Below are 12121 nucleotides of genomic sequence, written 5' to 3' on the forward strand. Positions count from 1 at the left end.
TGAACGGAATCACAATCATGTTAATGACGCAGAGAAAGTTACTTCTTGTGCGTGATTATTATTTCTAGAGTCATTTTGCAGAGATGGAAAACGCCACGTCAAAATCTAGCTCGAAACCAAAGGTCCTAGGTTTCGAAATTCCAGACCCCTTTAGGGCAACCCTAGCCCCCCGGAGGGGCCACATCAGAGTTCGCCACGGGGGCAAACGCTGGGCACGGGGGAAGGAGCAGATTTAAGAAGTGCGTAGTTGCTGAGGGGAGGGCCGCTAAGAGGGAAAACGATAGTGAGGCTCTTCCAATTTTATCTGAGCACATCCTGCTCGGTGCCTGCGTTTGTTTTTTGTTTTGTTTTTTGGTCTTCAGAACCACTGGTACTTTTCCCATTGGATAAAATGCTGGAGGGGTGAGGGAGAGGGGTTTCTTCCCCCTTAGCTTCCCTTGCAGCCAATCGCCCTGCAGTTTCCCTCTCGTTGCTGGCGGAGTCAGCCCGGTGATTGGCGGGCCCGGAGGGGAGCCAATCGAAAAGAGATGAGGTGTGGTGTTGGCAAGCGGATTGCGTGAGAGTGGGCAGAGGTCGAGGGAGAGCGAGCACCGCGGCCGCGGCTGGCAGCCACTGGAGAGGACGAATGGGCCTCTGACGTCACGGAGAGGGTGGGGCCTTGACGCTTGGCGCGGAGGGAGTAGGGTTGGCGCTGTGGGAGGGAACGCCAGAGCGAGGCTGTGGGGAGAGCTGGTCGCGTGAGGTGCAGTGGCTCTGCTTCAGGTGTGACAGGCAGCAGCGGTTTGGCCGAGAGCGAAGGGGCGAGTGCGATCCCCTGAGCTGTGAGCGCGGTCGCCATGGACCGCCAGGATGAGGGGCCTCCGGCCAAGGCCCGCCGCCTGAGCAGCTCCGAGCCCGCTCAGCACGACCAGCTGCCACCGCCTCCGCCGCCTCCGCCTCCCCCGCCACTCCTGCCTCCCCCGCCGCTCCTGCGACTGCCCCTGCCTCCACCCGAGCAGCGCCCGAGGCTCCAGGAGGAAACCGAGGCGGCACAGGTGCTGGCTGACATGAGGGGGGTGGGGCTGGGCCCTGCTCTGCCTCCGCCGCCGCCCTATGTCATTCTGGAGGAGGGGGGGATCCGCGCGTACTTCACCCTGGGTTCTGGGGGTCCCGGCTGGGAGCCTGAGATGGAGTCAGGGTATGGGGAGGCGCCCCCTCCCACGGAGAGCCTAGAAACATACTCTCCTTCGGAGGCTTCTGGGGGAAGTGTGGAGATTGACTTTCAGGTTGTGGAGCCCGGCAGTTTTGCTGGAGAGAATGTCCTAGAAACCTGTAGCGCAGGGCACTGGGCGTACCAGAGGTTAACCGGTCCAGGGGGGAAGGAAGAGGCTATCATCCTAGTGGAAGATGACGATGAGGATGAAAAGGAAAGCGTGAGGAAGCGGAGGAGGAGGAGGAAGAGGAAGCAGAGGAAGGTGAAGAAGGAAAGCAAGAAGAATGCCGAGAAGATAGAGTGCATCCTGCAGGCACTGGAAAACATTCAACTGGACCTGGAGGCGGTGAACATCAAGGCAGGCAAGGCGTTCCTCCGTCTGAAGCGCAAATTCATCCAGATGCGAAGACCCTTCCTGGAGCGCAGGGACCTCATCATCCAGCATATCCCAGGCTTCTGGGTCAAAGCAGTATCCTTGTCATCTAAATTCATGGGCCAGGAGCTCATGATAAAAAAGGGGGGGGGGAAGGGGGAGGAACAGAAAGGGTGAATTTGTGTGTGGGTGGATCCCTATTGGAAAAATGCCTAGGTTTGGTGGAGGAGGAATGGAAGGAGAGGGGCAAAACATCAGAGAAGCTGGACTACAGATGATGAAGGGGGGAGAGAGGCACACAGCATAAAAACTGGACCACAGATGGGAAAGAGAAAAGGGGAGGAGCATAATAAAAATCAATAGTGAAATGGGGAGGATGGTAGAGGGGCACACAGAAAAATTGGACCAGAGATGGTGAAAGGAGGAGGGGAGGGACACACAGAAGATAAAGTGGCTCAGAGATGGTGAAGAGGGAGAGGAAAGGCACACAGCAGAGAAATTGCCCAGAAAGGATGCCTAAGTCACAGGTGGCTCTTCAAGTCTAGGTCTCTGCTGAGATACTAGGGAGACCCCAATCCTTGCTAGAGAGAAGGGGGCTAGAAAGGAGCTGGAACCCCTAAAAGGTCAGAAGAAGGAGTACCTAGAAGTGGAGATCAAGGAGTTAAGTGAAGGAAAGAAGAGTAAGAAGAATCTTCTTCACTATTGGTGAAAATCTTATCTCTGGGGTACATATATACAACATGTTAGGAACACATGGGTTTAACTTCATAATGGAATTACATGGATAGAGACCCTTGACACTCTCATACAAAGTATCACATGATCCCAGGCTGTCAGCACTCAGGCACACAGTATTATGTGGCCGCAGGTCCTCAGCATGCAGACATGTAGCATCATTTGACTTACTGGTTTTCAGCATCCAGACACATTATCACATGGATACAAACCTTCAGACTCAGATACCCAATATCATGTGGACACAGACCTGTAACACTCAAATAAGCAACATCATGACTACAGGCCCTCAACAACCAGATATAACATCACTTGGGCCTGGGGCCTCAGCCCCCAGACACACAATGTCTTGTGAATACAAATTCACAGCACCCAAGGATACAACATCACACGGACATAGGACCCTTAGTACCCAGACACACAGCAAATATGGACCATGGCAAGGCAACCTAATAACAGATGTTTGACATTGCATAAACATAGGTTCTCACCACATAGTATCATAGGAAGAAAGTATGGGTCATGTCCCATGACCCACTTGCTCCCCACACATCACATGAACACAGAAGGAATTCTGCTCCAGCTTCTCTTTTGCTCTGCCCTGCCTGGCCTTCCCTCCCTCCTTCTCTCATTGAACAGTCACTCCTTGACCTAAACTGCTCCCTCCATCAGTTCCTCAACCACCCCAAAATTTCAATCTTGATCAACCGACGTGATGAAGACATTTTCCGCTACTTGACCAATCTGCAGGTCAGACCAAAGACATGTTTTTTACTAGGATCGGGCAAGGAATCTGGTCCTTGGAGGTGAGAGGGTTTGGGTGGGAAGGGCCTTGGTGTGGTGGGGATTTCAACATTACCTCTAACCTGAGCAGGTACAGGATCTCAGACATATCTCCATGGGCTACAAGATGAAGCTGTATTTCCAGACAAACCCCTATTTCACAAACATGGTGATTGTCAAGGAGTTCCAGCGCAGCCGCTCTGGTAAGAGGTGGTCCTAGGGAAAACCGTCACTCCCCACTCCCATCTGTCTTTGTCCAGTGCCCTCTCTACAGCCTCCTTTCCTCTCAGGCCGGCTGGTGTCCCACTCAACTCCAATCCGCTGGCACCGGGGCCAGGAGCCCCAGGCCCGCAGGCACAGGAACCAGGACACCAGCCACAGCTTCTTCAGCTGGTTCTCAAACCACAGCCTCCCAGAGGCTGACAGGATTGCTGAGGTGGGGCCCCTCCTGGCATTGCCAGAGAAAGCCTTGCTAGGCTTGCTTCTGGATGCTTGGGGAATTGGGAGTAGGCTCTGGGGCTTTTACTCATAACTCTGTTCCCCTTCCCCCCTCATTTCTTTCAACAGATTATCAAAAATGACCTGTGGGTCAACCCTCTGCGCTACTACATGATGGGAGAAGGAGGCTACAGGGCAAACAGAAAGAAGCAAGAAAAGGAAGAAAGGTGATGGGGTGGGGGGGAATTGGTGGCTGAGAGGTGGTTTGTTAGGGACAAAGATTAGGCAAGTGTTACCCAGAATTTATAGGGCCAAAGGGACCTTTGAGAGAATTCAGTATGTTTTACAAGTGGAGAATGATACGCATAAGTGGGGTGTGATTGGCCTGAGGTCGTGCAGGCAGGAGCAGAAATGGGACTCTCCCCACCCTAACCTCATCCCTTGAATTCCTTGTAACCTACTGCCTCCTCAGTTACTTAGCACCTTTTAGTGTCTGCCCTGCCTCCCACCAATCATATACTCAACTCCAGGCTTCCCCACAGTAAAAACAGGGACAAGTGTGAGGTGGTGATTATGGAAGACTCTGACGAGTATCACATAATGGAAGACATTATCAGCGAGACTTCAGACAGTGATGACATCACCGACAATGAGACCATTCATGACATCAAGATCTCTGACTTCATGGAGACCACCGACTGCTTTGAGACCACTGACAATGAGATAACCGACATTAGTGAGAGCCTCTGTGACAGTGAGAGCCCTGACCACAATGAGAGCCCTGACAATGAGACCACTGACAACAATGAGAGCCCTGATGACCACGAGACCACTGATAATAATGAGAGCTCTGATGACAACGAGACCACTGACAACAATGAGAGTGCCGATGACAACAGTGAGAACCCTGACGACGAGAACCCTGATGACAACAGTGAGAACCCTGAAGACAACACTGATGACAACAAAGAGAACCCTGATGACAATGACGAAAATACTGATGACAACGATGAGAATCCTGATGGTGATGAGAACCCTAATAGTGCCGAGAATCCCAAAGGTAGCAACCATGGCAGCAGCGGTGACAACCAGGACAGCAGTGACAGTGACAACGAAGGAGACAACGAGGGCAGTGATGATGAAGATAATGATGGCAATGAAGGTGACAATGAAGGCAGCGATGATGATGGCAATGAAGGTGACAATGAAGGCAGTGATGATGACGACAGAGACATCGAAGATTACAGGAATGATAGTGATGACCCTGACAAGGATCAGGATAACAGCAACAACCAGGATGACTCTGAGGCCGAAGTGGAGAACATCTCTGAAGAAGGATCCTCAGTGGAGGAAGAAGAAGATGAGGGCAGTGAGGAAGGTGAGCCTAGAGCCCCCCCTCTTTTCTCTTTCTCTTCCCAGAAAAAAGCTGGCCAGGGTCAGGATATCAAGGCATGAGTACAGTCTGTTCTTGTGGAGAAAAGAAAAAGCATTTTATGCAGCTTTTTAAACAAAGCAAGGCCAGGGAACCTTTAACTTAACAATTGTAAGAGAACCAAAGAAACAAATTTCAGTTCTAGCTGGTGGGTAGATAAGTTGTAACAGAGCAATAGACAAATAAGGAATGAAGAGATAGAAGGTGGGTAGAAAATTGAGAAGGACAAGTTCACACACAGAAAGGGGGAAACTGGCAAACATATTACAATTCAGCACGCTCTGTACCCAGCCCTGGCCTTCAGGGAACTCCCAGGCTTGTTTGTCTTCTGAGGATCCTTCACCAGCTCTGAAAGCTGTTTCTCACAAAAAGGTCCAGTAGTCAGGTATGTTGGGGACAATACTGCATACATTAATATTTGCAGGTAGAGTGACAGGTACATTAGCCCCTTAAAGGCTCTGAAAAGTCTAGCTGTAAGAAACCTATTTAAACATTGTGGAACCCAACATTTCCCAAACTTCTTAACCACAGAAGCCACTGTTTACTGCTCACCAAAACATGTATTTTAGGAAATGCTGAGAAAGGTTTGCACATGGGAGGTTGAGGGAGAAGGCAGTATTTACGGTGACTCCCAGGTTTGGTCTGGCCTGGATGACTGGCAAACGGAGGTACCATTTCTTAGGATTGGGAACGACATGGTGGCAGGATTGATGAAATGCAGAGGGGAACATGGAGTTGGAAAGGCCTGTTGGACATAAGGTACAGGTAGCCCAGGCAGGTGGTTGCTTATGTGTCTGGGAAGTAAGAAGTTATAAATAAAAGGGGGTAACAAGCCAGAACAGAATCCTAGCCCTGATTCTGGCCAGTTAACATTAATTAAGTGTTTAGTATGTGCCAGGCACTATCGTAAGTGATTTACTTACTAACTCATTTAATCCTCACAGCAGCTCTTATGAGCTAGGTACTGTTATCACCGTTTTATAGATTAGGAAACTGAGGCTCTGAGAGGGTAGAATTAGGAAGAGAACTGGGCATGGAGGGGATTGTGGGCAGTGTCCAGGTCAGGTATAATGAGGACTGGATTTGGCACTGAATAGGTCATCTGTGACCTTGCCAAGAGTAGTTTCAATGAATTGGTGTGAGCAGAGCCACATCAGTGGGGTAGGAGGAGGGAATGAGCAAGGGGCAAGGCAATAGAATCAAACCTTGGCTAAGAAGGGGATGGCAGAGGACAGGCAAGGGAGATGTTTGAGCCTGGCTGTGGGCAGGCAGACCTTGGAGAGGCAGGCCCCTGGGGGAGGTAGAAGGAGCTGGAAGACCAACCACTCCTGGGGGTTTTGGCCATGGGGTCTCTGGCAAATTTCCATTGAGGGCAGGGGCAAGGAAGGAGGCATTGAATGTAAATTCAATCTAGACATATATTCAATTAGAATAGGGAAACTGAAGGAGTTGCCACTGGATGGCATCTTCTTTCAGAGAAGGGGACGAAGAGCTATCTGCCCAGCCCTAGGGTGGGAGTGGGGGTAGGGAATTGGACTAAAGAAGACAGAGTGTGGCCTGTTTGGATCAGACTGGGGAAAAGAAGAGGGGGAGCTGCCTGGGAAGAACAGAAGGTTTATTCAGCCAAGGTTAGAGCTCAGAAGACACATACACTGACACATTACATGGGGAGAAAAAGCTACTTTCAGACATGGTATCAATTTTGATAAGCCAGAGGCAGGGCTCCCACCCCTCCTTTCCTCTGGGCTTGCTTGAGATAACACACACACACACACACACACACACACACACACACACACACATACACATACACACACACACACTTGCTTTTTCCAAGCAGAGGCGCTTGGGGAGTGGTTCCAGGCCCCCAAAGCCCTGGCTATAGGCTCTGTTCACTGTTAAGTGCTATCCTCCCGCTTCCAGAACTGAGAAGATAAATTTCTATTGTTTAAACAAACAAACAAAAGAGTGACATCTACCTGCTCATCTAACCACCCTCTTTTTTCCCCTCCTTGCCCTTTGTCTCTCTTCCCCTGTACAGACAGCGAGCAAGAAGGTGAGGAGAGTGACGATGAGGAAGTAAGCGAGGAGGAGGAGGAAGAAGGGATCGAAGACGACTTCGAAGGAGGGGAAGACTCTGAAGACTCTGACATGGAGGAGGTGCTTCAGGTCCAAAATGTTTGGGCCAACCCGGGGAAGAGGGGCAAAACTGGATAAACATTTTACCCTTGCAGGGGTTGCCTCTCTGTATCCCTCTCCCCCTGCCCCATTTGCCCTCCCCCTCAGCTAGGGCCGCGCGGCCCCATATTGCACTTCTGGGGGGTGACCGACTTCGTACACGGGTTTAAAGTTTATTTTTATGGTTTAGTAATTGCAGAGTTCTTATTTTGGGGGGGGAGGGAAGGGGGGATTTCCCCCTTCCTTTTGGCCCTCCTCCCCTGCAAGCTTCTGTGTGCTGCTAAACGTATTTATTGTGATGCCTTGGTCAGGGCCCCTCTATCCTCCTCCTCGTGCTGTGTGGAGTGGACACCCTTGATCCCGAAGCGGGGAGGGCCGCTGTGGCCTTGGGGGGCTCTACTGCCACCCTGTTCTCCCAAGCCTCTCTTTGCCTCCGTCCCTCGCCCCCTCCCCACGCTGTGCCCGCTAGCTCGCCTTGGTGTCTATGCAAGGCCGCTTGTCATTGCGGTATTCCTGTTCCCCTCCCCCCCAGAAACCCCTCGTTGTTCCTTGTGAACCTTGGTCATCCTAATAAAACTCTGAGCAAATTCAAAGTGCAGCTTCCAGTCTTTTGTCCTGCTTGGCGAGCCATCCCCAGGAGCCAGTCTCCATTCCCACAGGCCCTCAAAACGCCATCCGTTTCTCCGCACTGGCCAGCAAGATGGTGGTGGCGGTGGGAGGGGGGGGTGTTTGGTTTTCTGGGGGCGAGCTCTGCAGGACCGCAGAGGTGTTGCGTCAGCCAATGCGGACCATCTTGGCCAATGGCAGGGCGAGGCTGAAAAAGCCCCACCCCCCCCCCCTACCGGAGGCTGCAGTGGACCAGCCAGGTAGCAAATAACTTCCCACGCCGTCCGGTGTCATGCAGGCGCACAGAAACGCCTTGCGCCCTGGAATATCCGTTTGTTAGTGATTCATCTTTTTATTTATCATGCGTCAAACCTTTCCTCAGGCCTAGTGTGAGCTGGGCGTGGGGAGCCACTGGAATCCATTTTTTTCTCATTTGCATGTAGTTTTAAAAAAATGATAATCTGTCGAGACATTACATCCTAATAATGCAGGGATGCTCTCTCATTTTAGGGAGAGGGAGCAGGGTCCCTGGAACTGGGCCTGGAAGAGAAGGCAAGAAAAGATGGCTCGAGCCCAAGAGTGCATAGGGATAAGGAGAAAGCAAAGGGAGATTACTATGTAGCTGTGTGATTGAGGGGGGAAGTGTCGGGAGTTGGGCGTCTGAAAGGCAGACTATCTGGGAGACTTTGGAAAGGCTGAGTTTCAGATTTTGGATAACGGTAACTTTATTAAAGCGGACATCGTAAATACCTCCAGATTCTTTGTGCCTCATAATAATAACTTATACAAATATCCAGGTTGGTCTTCGGCAATATACCTCCCGAATTTTCCATGCAATGCCCATGTTTTAATGAATGGAAGGCTTCAGATACAGATTTGAGTTTCAGCGGATGCCCTCTGCTGGCTGCCAGGAGAATGGATTGGAAGGAGAGAGAGCAGTGAGGAAGTTAATGCTATTCTTCAGGTGAGAGTGACGTAATGGGCAGACATGGGAGGATTTTAAAATAAATTTTTTATTTTAGAAGTTTTAGATTTCGGGGCACCTGGCTGGTTCAGTCAGTAGAGCATGCAACTCTTGATCTCAGGGTTGTGAGTTCGAGCCCCACGTTTAGTGTAGAGATTACTTAGAAAAATAGAATCTTAAAACAGTTTTAGATTTATAGAATTATTGCAAAGATAATACAGAGACTACCCATATACCCCGCATCCAGTTTCTCCCATTGTTAACATCTTACATTAGTCTGGTACGTCTGTCATAATTAATGAACCAATACCAATACATTAGAGTCCACACTTTATTCAGATTTCCTTAGTTTTTTTAAATATTTATTTTTGAGAGACAGAGCATGAGCAGGGGAGGAGCAGAGAGAGAGAGAGAGAGAGACAGAATCTGAAGCAGGCTCCAGGCTCTGAACTGTTAACACGGAGCCTGATGCGGGTCTTGAACCCACAAATTGAGATCATGACCTGAGCCGAAGTCAGACACTTAACCAACTGAGCCACCCAGGTGCCCCAGATTTCCTTAGTTTTTAATGTAAGTTTTCTGTTACAGGATGCCATCCAAAATAACATATTACATTTATTTGTAATGTCTCCCTAGACTCCTCTTGGCTGTGACTGTTTCTCAGACTTTACTTGTTTTTGATGACCTGAAGTCATCAGCATTTGAGGAATACTGGTCAGGTATTTTGTAGAATGTCCCTCAATTGGGATTTGTCTGATGTTTTTTCTCATGATTAGATTGGGGTTATGAGTTTGGGGAAGGAAGACCACAGAAGGAAAATGACAGCCTCATCATATCAAGGGTATATGTTATCAATATGTCTTACATTGTTGATGTTAATTCTGATCGCCTGGCTGAGGTATGTCAGGTTTTTCCACTGTAAAGCTACTCGTCCCCTCCCCCCAGTCCCCTTTCTGTACCCTACATACTTTTTGGAAGGAAGCCAGTAAGTGTAGTTTATGCTTAGGGAGTGGGAAGTTAAGCTCCATCTCCTTAAGGGGGAAATATCTACATAAATTAATTGAAATTCTTTGACACGAAAGACCTATCTATTCTATGAGAGCTTTTAAGATGATGGAATCAATGGACTTTGGATATGGGAAAAGAGGGGACTGAGAGGAGTCAGGGATGACTGCCGGGTTGTTGTGGGACCTTGGGCAAGGCCCCTTCCCTTCCTTGTCCCACCACTATGAAATAGTTGGAACACCAGATCTTGGACATACTCCATGATTCTGATAAATGTTTCGGGGAGAGCATGAAGGCTTTGTTGGCTCTGGTTCTGACCTGGGACTGCACTGTCAGAGGTGGGTAGAGGAGACTCTGGCCCAGAAAGGGTAACATCTTGCCTCAGGGCCAGAGCTGAGAGTGCAGGATCCCAAGTCAAAGGCATCTTGTGCAGAGGAAAAAGATACCACTGTGTAGTATCAGGGGCCAGTCCCAATTATCAGGTGGTGAATTAGGGGAGAAACATCAGGGGCAAAGGGCCTGGAGTAGGCCAGGAAGAGGCCAGTCTGAGAGACAGACAGCCTGGCCTGGGTATCCTTCCCTCAGTGTGCTCTGCCTCACAATGTGATTCCATCACCCTCACTAGAGGGTCTTTTTCCCTTCTGCAAACTTAGATCAAGCATGCTGGGACATCAACACTTGGAGAAACAATCTGCCCAGGATCCCAAGATGGAGACCAGCCCTGAAGCAGACTTCTGAAGCCTGGCCCTCATCATGCTCTTCCCTGATTCCTTTCTGCTCTCCTAATCAAATCCCCAGCCCCTCATCCTGGCATTTGAGGCTCCTCTTCACCCACACTGTCATAGAAGGCCTCTGGCTTCAAGGACACTGTTAGAAGCCAATTCTGGGATTCTAATATAGTTGGCTAGGGTTCTCATGTTTTGGGTTAAGACATGGAAGGAGAGGATGTTCTTTGCCTAGAGTGACATCTTTTCCATGTCCTCACTCTTCAGTGTGTGGTGTGGCTTCAGGTCCTGCCCAGTTTGGGCCTCCAAAAGGGAGAGCTGTTCTTGAAGGTCTTTAAGGTCACATCCAACTCCAAAATATAGTCTTTGCTGAAGACCAGAGAAGACAGGAGCCATTTTCTGGGAGCCTAAACAGAAACCAGGAGGAGGACCAGATGGAAGATGAAGAGTCATGGACCCAGTGTGCCCCAGGGCCTGTTCCCATGCTAAAGCTATTTGTCTTTGTATCCTTCATAGCTTACCCCACTCCTCTGCAGCAGAAGGCCCTGTTCATGGGGGTGAGGTTCCCAGGATCTCCTGGGACTAGACCTTTAAAGTTCCACCCACTTCTGTGAACAAAAGCAGATGGACAGGGACAAAAGTAGACTCAGGAATATCCCTCCTTCTCAGGTGACCAAGAGTGCCAGCACTGGTTCCCTTGGTTGGTGGTATGGAGGATGGTTGGAGATGAATCCTATTCAGTTAGTAAACATTGATTGAATACCTACTGTGTGTCTAATACTAAACTTAGTGATAGGGATACAATAAGGAAACATGATAAACTAAGTCTGTCTTCCTGGATCCCAGAGTTTGAGACAAGTTTGTGCCATGGACCTGTTTGGTGATCTGGTGAAGGCTATGGACCTTTTCTTTTCTTTAAAAAAAATTTTTTTAATGTTTATTTTTGAGAGAGACAGAGTGCAAGCAGGGAAGAGGCAGAGAGAGAGTGAGACACAGAATCTGAAGCAGTCTCCAGCCTCTGAGCTGTCAGCACAGAGCCCAACGTGGGGCTCAAACTCACGAACCATGAGGTCATGACCTGAGCTGAAGTCGGATGCCCAACTAACTGAGCCACCCAGGTGCCCCAGGCCTTTTCTAAAGCAAAACAAAAGAAAACAAAACAACATCTTTTAGATGTATAAAATTAGATACCTAGAGTTACAAAAGAAACTGATTATATTGAACTGTAGTTATTAAAATATGGAAAAGGCAAATATGTGCTATGGTAATATATGTGCTCCTCACTAATCCCTTAAATCATAAGATCTAGTGGAGGGTCTCATGAGAATCATGATTTTATTTTTTTAATGTTTGTTTGTTTTTTTGTTTGTTTATTGAGAGAGACAGAGAGAGAGAGGGAGGGAGAGGGAGAGAATCCCAACCAGGCTCCACAGTCAGTGCCAAGCCCAGTGTGGGGCTCAGTTTCACATAGCATGAGATCATGACCTAAGCTGAAATCAAGAGTCGGAGGCTTAACCCACTGAGCCACTCAGGCGCCCCTATCATAAATTTAGATTAGAGATGAGATTACATATTTCAAGAGATCTGCAACATCTGTACTGTGATATGAAAAGCTCTGTGATTTCTCTTGGTGACAGAATCACAGGTACTACTACTATTTTGCATTCTCTACTGAAAAAAATTCTAAATT

General features: G+C 49.0%; 1 protein-coding gene across 2 annotated transcripts; it reads left to right on the forward strand.

The window, feature by feature from the left end:
* The first annotated feature begins 635 nt into the window (after positions 1-635).
* Positions 636-7724, forward strand: TSPYL2 (TSPY like 2). 2 transcript variants are annotated; one of them, XM_030305517.1, is made up of 8 exons: positions 636-650; positions 763-1661; positions 2973-3050; positions 3175-3286; positions 3374-3519; positions 3651-3748; positions 4064-4899; positions 6995-7724. In XM_030305517.1, exons 2-8 carry the CDS (start codon positions 837-839, stop codon positions 7168-7170), a joined length of 2271 nt encoding a protein of 756 aa, XP_030161377.1. In that variant the 5' UTR covers positions 636-650; positions 763-836; the 3' UTR covers positions 7171-7724. The 2 variants fall into 2 exon arrangements, with proteins under 2 accessions (XP_030161377.1, XP_030161376.1); XM_030305516.1 differs by lacking the exon at positions 636-650 and having other exon boundaries at positions 686-1661.
* The last annotated feature ends 4397 nt before the right edge of the window (positions 7725-12121 follow it).

This window comes from Lynx canadensis, chromosome X (assembly GCF_007474595.2).
Source record: "Lynx canadensis isolate LIC74 chromosome X, mLynCan4.pri.v2, whole genome shotgun sequence".
In the NCBI taxonomy this organism is placed as follows: Eukaryota; Metazoa; Chordata; class Mammalia; order Carnivora; family Felidae; genus Lynx; species Lynx canadensis.